The 15,766-nt window shown below is 43.3% G+C and overlaps 1 protein-coding gene across 1 annotated transcript in view; it reads left to right on the top strand.

The window, feature by feature from the left end:
* The window catches only part of GABBR2 (gamma-aminobutyric acid type B receptor subunit 2), a 292,549-nt gene that overhangs the window by 143,570 nt on the left and 133,213 nt on the right, over nucleotides 1-15,766 (top strand). Inside the window, exon 8 of the mRNA XM_082234271.1 lies at nucleotides 6,468-6,528. Within this exon, the coding sequence (XP_082090397.1) occupies nucleotides 6,468-6,528 (61 nt within the window). The remainder of the gene's footprint in view (nucleotides 1-6,467; nucleotides 6,529-15,766) is intronic.

Here is a 15,766-nt window from a genome sequence, read left to right as displayed (position 1 = left end):
CATTTTGTAGTCATGAATTACGTGTAAATTATGAGCTGCATGATGTAATAGCTCTTTTTGTCAGACCTAAAGTTCTCAGTCCCACCTTCATTGGGTATTTTGGGTAGTATAAGCCAGGGAGAACATTTTCATTCACAATATTCATGCCCCTTGTTTTCCTCTGGAAGCTGGAAAACTTCACTAGGGAAAATGCTCCCACTCCGTGATTATTTTAGTTGACCTTTTCCATATTTATTGCAGCCATTTTGAGATTGGAATCATCTAGGGATGGAGTGTTTTGAAGCTAAAACCGTTGAAGATTTGGAGGCAAATTGTTAAACATCATTTCATGTCACACCTTTATCTTTTCATTGTTGTATCTCATTTTCTTACTTGTTTATTTTAGTAAGCAGTGTTTAGTATTTGTACAGAACAACAGCCTATAAAAGTTTAGAGATAAAGCACACAAGCAAACACACAGAGGTCAGCTCAGGAGGTTTCTGCTGACAGAGACCTCCTTCCTGTTCTTTTGATGCATTTTATGTGATGTATATATTACATCACATAAAATGCAGAGGCCTCTAATATGTGGTCAGAGGCCTCTAATATGTGGTCAATATCAATCTCTGATTGGTGATTGGTATCGTTACTCCTGTCTGTAAAATCAGCCCAGTATTGATTGATTGATTGATTGATTGATTTCAACTTATTCACTGCCCTATACCTGGAGGTCTCAGGGTGGTTCACAACAAGACCACAACATATAAAATCACACCAAAAGCAGTAACCCAGTAACTCCCCCCGCTCAAGCCACATTCTAAAAGGGTGTTGGATGGCAATAAGATCAACCAAAAGGTAAAGGTAAAGGGACCCCTGACCATTAGGTCCAGTCGTGGCCGACTCTGGGGTTGCGGTGCTCATCTCGCTTTATTGGCCGAGGGAGTCGGCATACAGCTTCCGGGTCATGTGGCCAGCATGACTAAACCGCTTCCGGCGAACCAGAGCAGCGCACGGAAACGCCATTTACCTTCCCGCTGGAGCGGTACCAGCTTTTGAACTGCTAGGAACGTTTTTGTCTGGCGCCTAAAGGTGTATAATGAAGGTGCCAGGCGAACTTCCCTGGGGAAAGCATTCCATAGATGGGGAGTCACTGCAGAGAAGGCCCGTTTCTTGTGTTGCCACCCTCCGGACCTCTCAAGGAGGAGGCACACGAAGAAGGGCCTCAGATGATGAACACATCATCTGGGGAGAGGCGGTCCTTGAGATATTGCGGTCCATTATAATAAGGCTTGCATTCTTAGGGCCAAACACACAGTTCCCACACTGTTGTTTATTGTGAATACAGGGGGGCAGTTTGCAGAGGAGAATTGGTGGGTGCAGGAATGGGTCAGCAGCCCATTCAGGCTCACCGGTTACCCTCTGTATTAGAGACATGGAGGCAAGGGAATGCCACCCTTGCTACATAATGTATAGTTCCACCCTTACTGACATAGTTGGGAGCTCATACAGAGATGAATACTCAGACAAATGACTGCATTCTCCTTTGTGGCTGCACGGTTTTATAAAGAGAGGAGAGTTTGCCAGGTTGCAACTTGACAAACTCATTCATTTGCTTAAAAAGAAGATACAGTGGTACCTCGGGTTACATATGCTTCAGGTTACAGACTCCGCTAACCCAGAAATAACACCTCGGGTTAAGAACTTTGCTTCAGGATGAGAACAGAAATTGCGTGGCGGCGGCGTGGCAGCAGCGGGAGGCCTCATTAGCTAAAGTGGTGCTTCAGGTTAAGAACAGTTTCAGGTTAAGAATGAATCTCTGGAACGAATTAAGTACGTAACCAGAGGTACCACTGTAATGGGTGGGTGTGGGCATTGTACAACTATATCAGTTCATCTGTGTTGGAGGAAATCACAGATAGGGAAATGCCACTAACTCTCTCGAAACCTATATATAAAATTTTTTTCATAGATTTAAAATTGATGGAGAGAAATAATGTTTCATTCAGCACGCAAGTCACCACATTTTTCGTTATTTTGCAAAAGATAGTAGCATAAATGGATTCAGAAGAGGATCGTATTAAATTAACGAAGCACAGGTCCATCAATACTGATCAGCTGAGATGCATTAACTGTTAACACGGAGCTGCATCTCTGTTCTTAAGGTGTCTCCACTCACCAGTTCTCTATTTTCTGGAAACCGAGAGCAAACTACGGGAGGCGCATTGACTTGTAATTGTTTAATGGCTTCTTGAGTGTTGCCAGCCTGACTCCCAGGCTCATGCTGAGAAGCAGCCCTGAGAAAGTGGCTCATCATGGAATTAAGCGTAAGATTGCAGCTTTTCATGCCCCTGCATGATGACCCATATCTGTGCAATTGCAAAACTACAAAGACACAGGAGCTTTGACTTACTTCGCGGTTACCCTGTGTAAGGTCCTTTTCTGAGGAATACTAGGAGAGTAAAAAAGAAGAGCAAGTTGTTGTTTTTTTAATCCCTCCACCGATCTCTTATGCGGACCATTGCCCTGGTCCTATCAGCCGCCGCCAGTGTGGTAGAGTGAGAGTGGGAAATATTTGGCATTGTTCACTTAATTAAATACGTTTTGATTAGTCATCACTATTAAGAGCACACAGAGTTCCTATTAGTGTTCTTTAGACATAGGTGACATTTTTTCCTGTGGTTCGTTTGGAATATGACGATGAAATGTGATCTAATTTGAACAGTAATTGTTTGCGTTAGATGTTGTACCAGTACGAATTATCTTTTGTGAATAAGAGTACAAAGTGGGGCAGAATCTCTGTGAGCATCTTACGACCTTGGTTCTCTCTAGAACTGAATGTTGTCAGATTTCTGCTGCATAATAAAAAGCATTATAAATGCTTGTTGTACACCCAGTGCCAGGGATGGAAATTTATCTCTTTCCCCATCTCCCCTTTTTTGCACATTGAGATAAGTAGACCAGAGGAAACATCTCATTAGCTACATCAGTTCTGCTCCATTATAGAAATACTTTGCATTAAAAACCTGACAGTACCAAATTATCGAAGGCTTTTCACCAAAGCCAGACTAATCGTCTTTCCTTCTGCAGTGTTGGATGGCAGGTTGAGAGGAGTTCCCTACCAGGACAGACTTTGCTTGTGTGCTCAAGACATCGATTCCATAAAACATATTTTGTTGCACTGTGCAAAATATGAGCAAGCCAGGGTTGAACTGATACTACCCTTGCTGGTACCTTTCCCGGGAAAATCAGAGGCTCACTATGTCAGGTTCCTATTGGAAGACCGGACAAATGCTAGAACATTAGCAGTGGCCAAGTTTTTATCGGTGGTTGCAAGAACCAGTGATCCCTATATTCTGAACGAAATGCTTGTTTAACCTGGAGGTAGGCTGTATGAATTGTGTATTGCTTTGTAACGATTTGTTGTGTCTCTGGACCGAAATAAAGGTTGTTGATGATGAAATACCTTGCACCAGGGCTTTTTTTCCAGCCGGAACTCACCAAAACTCAGTTCTGGCACCTCTCAGGTGGGCGCCATCGCCATTCTAAGAGAACAAGGGAGGTGTTCATTCTGAGTTCTGGAACCTTTTTTTTTCTAGAAAAATAGCACTGCTTTGCACACAGCTAAAGAACTGTGGCCTATCTGGACTGGCACAGAGGAAAAAAGGAAGTAAAAATGGGAAGATAAATAAAGTGATACCCATATTAACTTTCCATCACTCTAAGAGGCATGGTATACCTCTAGTTCCAGTCCTGGTTGCTCCTGCTATTAAGGTGGGATGCATTTTATAAACAAATAAATACATTTCCTGGTGTTTGTGGATGTGGGCTTTTGCTCTGGCATACAGTACTGCCGTTGTCACACTGCAGAAAGCAAAAGTTCTTTCTATATTAGTAACAGACATGAGAAAATGTATATCTAAAGCTACTTCAGGAAATAATAATGAGAAATTTCTAGGATGTTGTCTTTCAGAAGTTGTTGTGATTGCTTTTACGTTTGCTGAGGACCTTATGTAAGACTCACCCATTCGCCTCCCCGCTATACCCCAGACTGGCGTAGCACAGTGGCTAAAAAACAGAGCTACAAATCAGGAAGTCCCTGAATCTTGCATCTGACATGATTTTACTATGTAGCCTTACGCAAGCCACTCTTTCAGACTACCCTCTGCCCCTCCCCACCTGATGAACCAGTGTGGTGCAGTGGTTAGAGCATGGGTAGGCAAACTAAGGCCAGGGGGCAGGATCTGGCCCAATCGCCTTCTAAATCCAGCCTGCGGACAGTCCAGGAATCAGCGTGTTTTTACATGAGTAGAATGTGTCCTTTTATTTAAAATGCATCTCTGGATTATTTTGGGGGCATAGGAATTTGTTCATTCCTCCCCCCCCCCCAAAAAAAAAATATAGTCTGGCTCCCCACAAGGTCTGAGGAACAGTGGACCGGCTCCCTGATGAAAACGTTTGCTGACCCCTGGGTTAGAGTCTTGGACTAAGACCTGGGAGATCAGAGTTCAGATCCCCACTTGATTTACCTTGGAACCTGTGCCTGCACTAAATCAAGTGACAAGGCTACTTGTTTGTTTGTTTGTTTATGTATGTTGCGGGTGGCGCTGTGGTCTAAACCACTGAGCCTAGGGCTTGCCGATCGGAAGGTCGGCGGTTCGAATCCCCGCGACGGGGTGAGCTCCCATTGCTCGGTCCCTGCTCCTGCCAACCTAGCAGTTCTAAAGCATGCCAAAGTGCAAGTAGATAAATAGGTATCGCTCCAGCGGGAAGGTAAGCGGTGTTTCCGTGCGCTGCTCTGGTTTTGCCAGAAGCGGCTTAGTCATGCTGCCCACATGACCTGGAAAAACTGTCTGCAGACAAAACACCGGCTCCCTCGGCCAGTAAAGCGAGATGAGTACCACAACCCCAGAGTCGTTCATGACTGGACTTAACTGGATTTAACCTTTTTTAGGTTACTTTATTATCTCAGTTTAGCAGCCAGTGGCTCTTTTTTAGGAAAAGTTAACAGCTATGGTCCCACGAGAGGCTTAAGCCCTTAAGTACAACCAAACCCTAAGCACTGTCACTATACTCTGCTGCCACTCTGGTTAGCTTTGAATCTGGAGCAGAATGCTGCTTCACTCAGGGCTGGTTCAAACATTCATGTCTGTCCTTTGATGTGTACAGCACTGGGTGATTGTCCCCTTGCACAGAAGAGCTATAGTAGGACTAACACTTCCAACAGAACTTCAATGTCTTCCTCACATTCAGTGCTTCCCAATGGAGGCAGTTCACACATCCAGCTGCCATCCATCAAGTGTTGAACCACCAACCAAAGGATGAGAAACCCAGTAAGATAATACATGTATGGACTAGTTTCTCCCAAAATTCACATTAAGGAGGTGGCTTTCAGTAGCAATGACCCCACACTAGAATACTTTGCATTATGAAGAATGGAAGATACAACTTTTGTAATTACTCAGTAGCTATGACTTGGATCTCAGGTGTTTTCTCTGTGTATGTAAAAGGGTGGTGCTTGGCAATGCCCCCCTGCCAATATATACCCACACCAGCAGCTGTTGGCAGGGTGGCGTTCTCTGGCTGTCCCATTTCCTTCATTACAGGGAGGGGTGAGGCAGTGGCGAGGTCAGTGTGGTGCAAACACGCTGGCAGGAGTGCATGGTTAGCTCCATTGGTGCTTTTGCACTATGCTGACTTTGCTGCTGTATCACACACACACCTACAACCCTGTAAGCAGCAGTAACAAAGGTGGCAGTCAGTCAGGTGAGCACCGTTGCCCTCCCCTGCTGACTGCTCCTGCCTCACACCATTCCCAAGTTTGTGTGTTTTCAGTTCTGCTTCCTGTATGTGGAGTTTGTTGACTGCTTCCTTATATAACACAGGCACAAGCTTAATTGGCTGGAGCATGCACCAAAAAAAAATCTCCACAGTTATTCACACCCAAGTACATTTCCTGTGCTTATGTGTTGTATATTGGATGGGTCTGCCTATATTGAGGCTTTCAGCTTAACTATGTGCAATCTACACCTTTCTTTTCTGTGTTTCCTTGCCTGCAATGGAATTGATAAAATAATTGACTCCCTGTGTCTATATGTGACCTTTAAGTTAATTGCTTGTCAGCCCTACAAGAATGCAACATTTATTTATATAGATAGTGCCTGTGATTTGGGTGGGGGGTGGGCGGTTGATCTATCTATCTTTGCAGTGATAGACTTGGCTTTGGGCAGCTATTCAGCATAAAAAGACCAATGGTCTTCGTCAGCAGTTGCCCCTATATCACCATTATTGCATAACTGCTCCAGCACAGCCTTGCACAAGTGTCAGGTTACTTTATAAAATGGGTTGTGTAAGTGTAATTCTCTTTAGTTCATCAAGGTCTCTGATTTCCAAGTGGGTTTTTAATAAGAAAAGTCCAGATTAGATAGTTGATCTCATTGTCATTTAGAGTGAACTGTAGCTTTATAAGGTTGTCTATTTACTTTATTTAGGGTCAAGTTATGTTCAGAAATGGAGAGAGGATGGGGACAATCAAATTTACACAGTTCCAAGGTAGGTGACAGATATTTATTTATCCATTTGCATTTATATTATTACGGTTTGTAAAGCATGCGAATATGAGATGCATTTGTCCTAATAGCCACTTTGCACTGTATAGTAGGTTGAAAGGAAATTAACTGAATATGTGGTAATAAAACGTGGCAGAATGCCCAGAAATAATGGGTTCTCCTTTTTGTCAGTAGGGCGGGGGAATGCATTGTGTGAAACTCTCTCTACTTTGAGTCTGGCCTTCTTTGCTTACAAAAATACATGGCATCCTACATGTGATCTGGCATGCAGATTGGATAAGTGTGCTGAAAATGTATTTTATAGAAATAACATGTGCTAACCTCTTGTCCCGCCTGAAAAGTGAGACATATTTAGAACTTAGAAAATGAGAACAGCTGTTCTAATAAGACAAATTCTACTGGCTTACTTTCCTTAAAGAAATAAAAAATAAAAATAAAAATAAATATATTTTGAAACCTAATCATTGATGAGGAATTACAACAGTGCAGTGACTTGGGTTAGTTCCAGGCGTACAGCTTAACTCCTCCCTTGTAGAGAGGGTTTGCATGCTCCAAACTTGATCAGCCAGCTTCCTCATGTCTTCCCTATTAAGCTATATATTCCTTGAAACATTTCATAACATTTGGATTACTGGGGGGAAAAACACTTTTTGTTACATTCTCACAACATGTTTAAAAGATTGTACTGAAGGGTTTTTTATGATCAGATCATTAGGGCTGTCAGTTGATTACATAACCTTTAGTTGCCTGAGAACACAATCCTATGCATACACACTTCAAAATATCAAAGGCCAAACAAAACAAAACTTAGACCCATTGCAATTGGGCTTCAATTGGGATGTGGAACTATGTGCTTGTCCTCACTTCTGCCTAGAAACATGGGTCTGAGGGGTTTTCCCCTTTCCTGCTCCTTTCTGTTTAGCGACAGATAGGAACAAATGGCAACCTGGAGAAAACCTGAATTGCTGTCTCCTCTGATTAAGCACCAAAGAATGGTTTTCCCCAGGGGGAAGCAGCAGGCAAGACGAAGTATGGATAACCCCTGAGAATGTTTTGATGCAGGGAGTGTGGCTCTACTAGTTCTCTTGGAGTTCTCAGTGGTTTTCAGTACCATCTACCATGGTTTCCTTCTAGATTTCCTGGCTGGGGTGGGCCTTGTGGAAATTGTATTTCGGGGGATCTGGTCTTGTATGTTGGACTGTGTCCAGAAAGTGGTTCTGAGTTGCTGTTTGACACCAGAGGCTTGGCTTGTGGTATGCAACAGGGTTCTGTCCTGTCCCCAGTGCTGTTTAACATCCACACAATATATACTGGGAGATGGCATTCAGAGTTTTGGAGTTAAGAGCTGCCAGTATGCTGATAACGTTTGGCTCTATTGCCCCTTGTGCAAAGATAAAAGTTGATAGCCTTGAATGTTGTCGGGTGGACTGGATGAGGGTGAATAAGATGAGAATAAATCCAGGAATCGCAGGTTTGGTGTTGTCTTGGGAACTGAGATTCAGCATGTTCTGGAAGTGGCTGCATTGCCCCGGAAATAAATGAAATAGCTTAGGTGTGTTTCTTGATCCAGGTTGTGGCAGTGGCAAGGTGTGTTTCTGCAGTTACATTTGGTGCACCAGCTATGACCTTTCCCAAGTCAATCTTCTCCATGTTACCCACAACACACTCCACACAGGGCTACCCTTGAGGAGCAACCACAAGCTTCAGTTGATGCAAAATGCAACAGCTGGGCTGCTAACCAGTGCATGATATCAGGGTAATGCATCGCTGATCCTGAAAGATCCCTATTTTCCCCTCTCTGCTCAGTTCAGAGATCTCATATGAGGAGCAGGTCTAAGAGGAGGATCAGTCAGGAAGCAAAACATCTAGTATACATATAATCTTCAGTCAGAAGCAATTGTTTTCAAATCTATTGACTGCCCCTCTTTCATGGAAATCTGCAGTTGTGCTCATGGCATCCCCGTGAATTTCTGCTGCACTTGCTGTTCCCTGGATCATGGCCAAAGGCTATGATTTAATTGAGTCCCAGATCACAGTCTGCACTTCTCGGCTATCAGAAAATGGAAATACTTGCACTCACAGATCCACCATGTCTTTTAGAGGTGACAATGGTATATAATTGCATGCACGCTTCATTGTTAAGTTTGTGGTTGGTTAGAGGTTACTGTATTTTACTTAGGCCTTTCTGACATCAGTAGGCTTTGCAAATTCCTTATTTTTAATGATGGCAATTTGAAAATCCTTCTTTGCTGGAATGTGAATGGCTTGGCTGGGGTGGAGGGAATTTCATACGGCAAGTGCCTGGTAGGAACAATTTTAAGTACCGTACTTGCTTCCTACCATTGTATCTCTGCTACCTATTATCTGTTTCCAGTGGGACTTTGTCACAAAGATGTGGTTGTTGCAGTTCCATTGCAATTTCACGTGTAACAAAATGTATAGTTCAGCTTTTGCTTTCTAAATGAAATCTTTTGAAAAAGCTTGCATTGTTTGAAATCTTTGGAGCTCACTTAGCTTCTTTGCTAGTATATCCACCATGTTAAAATCTGCACCAAGACGTTCATTCCTCCCTCTTTTTACATCGCTAACAATTTCTTCCTTGAAGCTTTTTTTTAAAGCCAGTTTTCCTTCTGGGCCTACAGCCAAGTTGATAGGGATGTATGAAAATATTGTGAATGGGCTTTGATTAGTGCTAGTTAAAACCCAAAAGATTTGGAAGAGTTTTATGTAGATTCTGCCTGGAGGAAATTGAGTACTATTTCTGTGCATGGAAAATAATTAGGTAGAAAGGATGGGTGACTGTTTCACACGTACATGAATATGCACTTGTTTTCTTTACAAGTGACTGGCAGCTCAGTATGTGAAGCCACTCCATTTAAAAACAATGCCATTGAGGTGACATGAAAGTTCGTTTTGCAGTGCTAAATCAGTGATAGCAAATGCCCCAAGACACTGCTCGTCATTGTGAACTATCCCTTAATTGCTCCATCTTTTTCACTAGCTCTAGGTATATGTAGTTTGCAGATCAGGAAAAAAAGCATGAGTTGTTATTCAGATGATTTGGATGAACTTGATTTTATTCCAGCTACAGTGGATGCTCGGGTTGCGAACGTGATCTGTGTGGGATGCACGTTCGCAACCCGCAGCGCCGCGTCTGCACATGTGCGGGTTGCGATTCAGTGCTTCTGCACATGTACAAAGCACGATTTAGCGCTTCTGCACATGCGCGACCCCCGAAACCCGGAAGTAACCCGTTCCGGTACTTCTGGGTTTCGGCAGTCCGTAACCCGAAAAAACACAACCTGAAGCGTCTGTAACCCGAGGTATGACTGTAATTGAAACATTTGTACAGACATGATATAGCTTGCTCTTGTTAGTTATTTTCTCCTTTTTACATCTCTCATTGCTTCCCTACAATAAATGCCTCCAAGGCACTCACTGGCTCAAATACTTATGCTGGGTTTTGTTTTTTTCTTTAGCAAGTTGGAAAGCAGGAGAAAAATCTGTTCATTTCCCTGAGTTCTTCCATCATTACATATTGATCACAATCCAGCACAAAGTTAGAAATGCATAAGCTCTTTGAAATAAATTGAATTAAGTGTTCATTTGTGCTAGATTGTGGCTAATGTACTAAAGCTCACTCCAGTCTGTGCCTTCACAATGTAAGTACAACATACTGCCTTTACTACATTATAATAAATATATAGGACAAAAGCCAAAAGACATGTACTGCCCACTGATTTGAGTAGGGCATTTCACATGCTTAACTTTCTCTGCACTTTCCTTCAGACTTCATGTCTTGTGAAAACTCTTTCTGTATTGTGCTACCTGCTGAAGGCATGACTGTCATGGAACCCTCCGAGTTGCAAAGCATTCTGGAAGTTGTTATTTATTAAATTTATTAAGTTTATATGCCTCCCTTCATCCAAGGATCACAGGGGGGGGTTACAATATAAAAACACAAAAATACATAACATAATAACAAACAAAACACACACACACAGCCACACAGCTTAAGAAGAAGAGGAATGCTTGGGAGAAGAGGAATGCTTTTGCCTGGCTGGGGAGAGCATTCCACAAATGGGGAACCACTGCAGAAAATGCCTGTTTGTATGTTGCCACCCTCTGGGCTTCTCGTGGAGGGGGCACACAAAGAAGGGCCTCAGATGATGACATCTGGGTCTATTCATATGGGGAGAGGTGGTCCTTGAGGTATTGCAGTCTATATTGAGCTATATAGAATACAGTCACAGTTGACCCTGTGGCAAACTGGGCCTCCTAGGTTTATTTTTTGAGATGTGGGAAATCATACTATGCGCCCAACATTTCCCTACAATCAGGGCTGTCTTAAGCATATGCGGTGCCAGGGTGCAAAGTTGTTGACCTTTTTTTAGGGCGGGCCGGTGAGACGCGCATAGCAGAGCTGGCCTTTCCAGCCACCTCAGCAGCAACAGAGGAGCCCGAGGCAGCAGTGGCAGCAAGCAGAGCCCAGCACAAAAACAGTCGAGCTGTGCTGGTCCGAAGAGTTAACCGTGCGGTGAGGTCTGGGTCCAGTCCGAGGTCGAGGGTGCGGTATGGAGGCTGCCCATCAAAGCTGAAGCTGGGTCCAAGGCAGGGAGTCGGGTGAGGTCAGGAACTCTGGCAGAAGAGCAGGACAGGGTGCCGGCAGGAGCAGGCTACCAACAATGTTGCTCCCGCAACCTGGGACTGGGGCTGGCTGGCTTTTATCTGCCCCTAGGCATAGGGCAGCCCTGCCTCTCCTGGCCTGGAGGCGAGCACTCCTCCTGCGGGAACTTAGTTCCCTCCGCCTCTCTGCCCTGAGCCTCTGCAGCTCAGGAGAGGCTGGAGGGTTACTGGATCCAGAGGCAGCCTCACCTTCCCCTGACGGGGCTGAGAGTGGAGCACCTGCAGGCAATGGGTCCTCCATCACCTCAGGAGCCAGAGCAGACTCAGCTGGTGCCTGCACCTGAGGATCCAGCACAGGTGAGGACCTTTCAGGCTCAAGCCCCAGCCCCAGCTCAGCCAGCCCTGGAGGCGGGGACTCCCGTGCAGGCTGGAATTCCTCAGGTTCAGCCTCCGAGTCCGAATGCCAGGCCATCACATGAGCCCAAGGCTCATGTGAGCAGCGTGCACTGGGCGGGCCTCTGGCAACCGGGTGGGCCTCATCAATCCCAGGCACACAGGAAGGCAGAGCCAGCCGGCTGCCTCAGTGCTTCGCTTGCCCGCAGCAGAAGAGCTGTGGTGCTCAGACGGACTCTGACGGACTCCAAATCTCTTTTTTTTTTCAAATTCTTTTTATTTTATTCCATAAAGACAAACACACACATAGAATAAACAAAACACAAGCATATAAAGAAAAAAAAAGAAAAAACTTATCAACAAAGCAGAAAAAAAAAATATACACAGAATTCTTATTTCCATAGTTCTTTCATAACATAGTTCTTTCTTTTGGGACTTCCTCCAGCCTGGCCGCAAATCATACGAGGTAATTAAATAAGATCACACGTTTCATCTTTTATATTGTCGTTGTCTCCAATTTTGTTCCCTGTTTTCCTTATACAATAACCTTGGTCTATCACAGTACATCTCTAAAGCCCTTTAGCGTTATTTGTCCATCACTAATGTTTTCCAGATAATTTACATATTTTCCCCAGTCCCTGATGAACACTTGGTCTTTTGTGTATCTAATTTTTCCCGTCAATTTATCTAGCTCTGCATATTCCGTTAATTTAAGTCTCCACTCCTCCACTGTAGGGGTTTCCTGTTGTTTCCATCTCTGAGCTATTAGGATCCTTGCTGCCGTAACCGCATAGTATACCATCTTACAATCCTCCTTTTTTATCTCTCATTGTAATATTCCTAATAAGAAAATTTCTGGTTTTTTTTATAAACGTGTACTTTAATATCTTTTTCAGTTCTGTGTATACCTTTTCCCAGAACTGTTTTACCCTTCCACACTCCCACCACATATGGTAGAAGGAGCCCCTGACGGACTCCAAATCTCAGCCCCGGACTTTCGGCCTGGCGCCCCAAGAGCCCGGCGCCCTGGTGCCCCGCAGCCCTAGCACCTATGGGTAAGACGTCCCAGCCTACAGTGATGCCTTTTTGTTGAGGAAATGAAATAGTGGCTCACTATAGAGGAGGTTTTTCCATCATTACTTGTCTTGCACTGCAGAAGCAGTAAGCGGCAAGCCAGAAGTACAATAAGTAGCTCAAAAAACAAAGTAATTAAAAGAGAGAGAAAGAGGAATACTAAAACAAAATGTAAATACTGCCCTGAAATGTATGGGTGGTGGTAAAAAAAAGTTAATAATTATAATAATTAATAATAACAACAACAACATATTTTTAAAAAATAAACACTAGTTTTTTTCATTTTTATTGTGGATGTATTATGGCTGCATTAGCATTTTGCTTAAATTTATTTTAAGCTTTATTAGAATAATTATTAAGGAGAAGATAGTCTGTCTATAGGTATAGAAATACTAAACATAATCAGTGTTTCGATACAGTAATTAAATAAAAAAAACTGGTATAAGCAGCTGGAATAGCTCAGTTGTTAGAGCACGTGACTCTTAATCTCTGGGTGACGGGTTTGAGCCCCACATTGGGCAAAGGATTCCTGCACTGCAGAGGGTTGGACTAGATGACCCTCGTGGTCCCTTCCAATTCCACAATTCTATTATTCGTTAGCCTTCTATAAATATATGGATGTTATATAAATGCTTAATGCACTGTTGCTGCATTAACATTTATAATGAGTCCAATCAACTTGTTTTGATAAAAATGGCAAAAATGAAAAGGAAAGGGGAAAAACAAATTCTATTTACTGGCTCTTTTGTGCATATAATAGTCCTTAGAGTAGCAATGGATAAGCATATTCATGAAAATCGGGGTGGGTATCTCTACCTCTAGAGAATGCGCCACTCTGAGAAGCTGCCGCTGAAACTTTGCTAAATGCACCTCCCTGATCGTACATTGCAATTTGCTCCTGTGAGTAGGGGAGCAATCCTGTGGCACACTCTGCTGGGATGAGCAGATTGATTAGGATCCAGCAACAGATTCCTGGCTAAAGCAGGCTATGCTGGCTTAACTCCCTCATCCTCAACTCAGCCAAAGATACAACAGTCTATCTCTCCCATCACAACTCAACTGGGATCCAGGCAGCTTAGTCAAACCTGGCAGATTTTATGCTGATGCAAGCCCTGAAAAGGCAATATTCTGGGGGTGTGGCAGAGGCTGGACCAGAGTGGGGCCATTCACCTTGGTTGTGTGACCTGGCAACCCGCTGCAAGTTAACTCAAACAGTATTTAAAAATATTGTTAACTCGAGAGCCAGTGTGGTGTAGTGGTTAAGAGCAGTAGTCTCGTAATCTGGGGAACAGAGTTCGTGTCTCCGCTCCTCCACATGCAGCTGCTGGGTGACCTTGGGCCAGTCACACTTCTTTGAAGTCTCTCAGCCCCACTCACCTCACAGAGTGTTTGTTGTGGGGGAGGAAGGGAAAGGAGAATGTTAGCCGCTTTGAGACTCCTTCGGGTAGTGATAAAGCGGGATATCAAATCCAAACCCTTCTTCTAAATATATATATATATATATATATAGTTGACTCAACTTACACTGGATTGCTTTATGTCAGCTTCTTGTGTACTGTATAGGATTGATTCCTGTATCACTTGCCCAGTTGAGAGAACAGTTGGAATGTAACTCTTATAATTCAAATATGCTGGGTGGGGTCCAGTGTTTCTGGCCCCTACCCTTCCCACTTAAACTTTGCAACTAGGTAGGAGCAGGTTGTTTATTTTATTTTTTTTAAAGAGTATAATTCTGATTGAGAAGTCACTGCCTTGAAACACTAGGTTTTGCTAAACAGAGAAGTGACCACACACACACACACACAAACACACGAACCATTAACTTGCTATTTTCTGTTGTGTGCGATGGTGGCATTTTTTTTATTTATGTAGCACTGAGCATTTTAATAGCAAACTGAAAAAATTAAGACTTGTGTTGCTTCTCATTGTGTAAATATGGACTCCCTATGCAGAGCCACGAGAGGGGAGCCTTTCCTGTCATTTTGACTGTTCAAAAGGTCAGCATAAAAAATGTTCTCATACAAAGCAGTTCTTGTCTGACTTTGCTAATGTGACATTTGAAGCAAGGTTGTGACAGTGTGATGTGACAGCAGGCTAACATTGTCTAGCATTAACAAATAGCATGAGGTCTGGCTGTGAGAAGGAAGCCATTTGCAGACCAGTCAGTCTCATCCAAATGTCAAGGAGAAGAAAAAAGCTCATCCTAATATATGCGTACTTCAAACGAAGCCCTTTGAGCCACAACCCAATTGATATTGGATTCTCCCTTTAGTAGAAGTAAACTAGTTTGGATTCAGATGCATGTGCTTCTGCCATGCCTTGAGTTAAAAAGCCACACACTCTTCCTTTTATTTACATGTGCTCAAGTCCTGTTTTAACATGCGCATATCTGGCTGCAGCATTATGGGCTGATTGCATGGGAGCAGTTACTGTAACAGCGTGTCAATGATCGTTTAGGAACTGGTGACTACATATACTTCTCCTGTATTTGAGAGGTCAACCAAGCCTCCAAGTGACCAACCCACAGGTTGTGTAGATGTGGTGATTGTAGCTGCAAGGCTGAGCAGCAAACCCTTCTAAGGCATGTATTGGATCTTGGCCCACCAGCCACTCTTAAACTGTTTTTCTTCTGGATCACGCTTTCAGAATAAATATTCGCTTGCACTACACCAGATTTTTATTAATAAGGAATACATTGAAAAACATAAATACACAACTCCTAGCAGTGCTTGATTAATAACATACAACACAACTACCTTATGATACGGTTATGGGACATCCAGAAAGTATAAAACAGTGCAGCTACTATATAACAACATGCATCATTCCCAAAATATAATATTGATTGCCTTAGAATCTTCCTTCCACCCTTGCCATCCTCTCCTGTCGCACCTGTGTGGGCCACCTTTGAGAACCACTTGATTACAGCATCCTCTTTAATGTGTCTTATATCATGGTTAAAAACTAGGGCTGCGCACCCATCAGCATGGTTCTGTTTTCATTGCTACTGCTCTTAATTTGTTCTCATTGTTGCTTTTTTATGTGCTCTTGCGTTATGTATTATCAGTTGAGGTTTCATTGATGTATTTATTTGATTTCAAGATGTCAAGGCAATAAGCAACTATTTT

Source organism: Podarcis vaucheri, assembly GCF_965113315.1.
Source record: "Podarcis vaucheri genome assembly, chromosome: 8".
Taxonomy (NCBI): Eukaryota; Metazoa; Chordata; class Lepidosauria; order Squamata; family Lacertidae; genus Podarcis; species Podarcis vaucheri.
The sequence above is the reverse complement of the archived record's forward strand: the minus strand, read 5'-3'. Positions and strand labels throughout refer to the sequence as shown.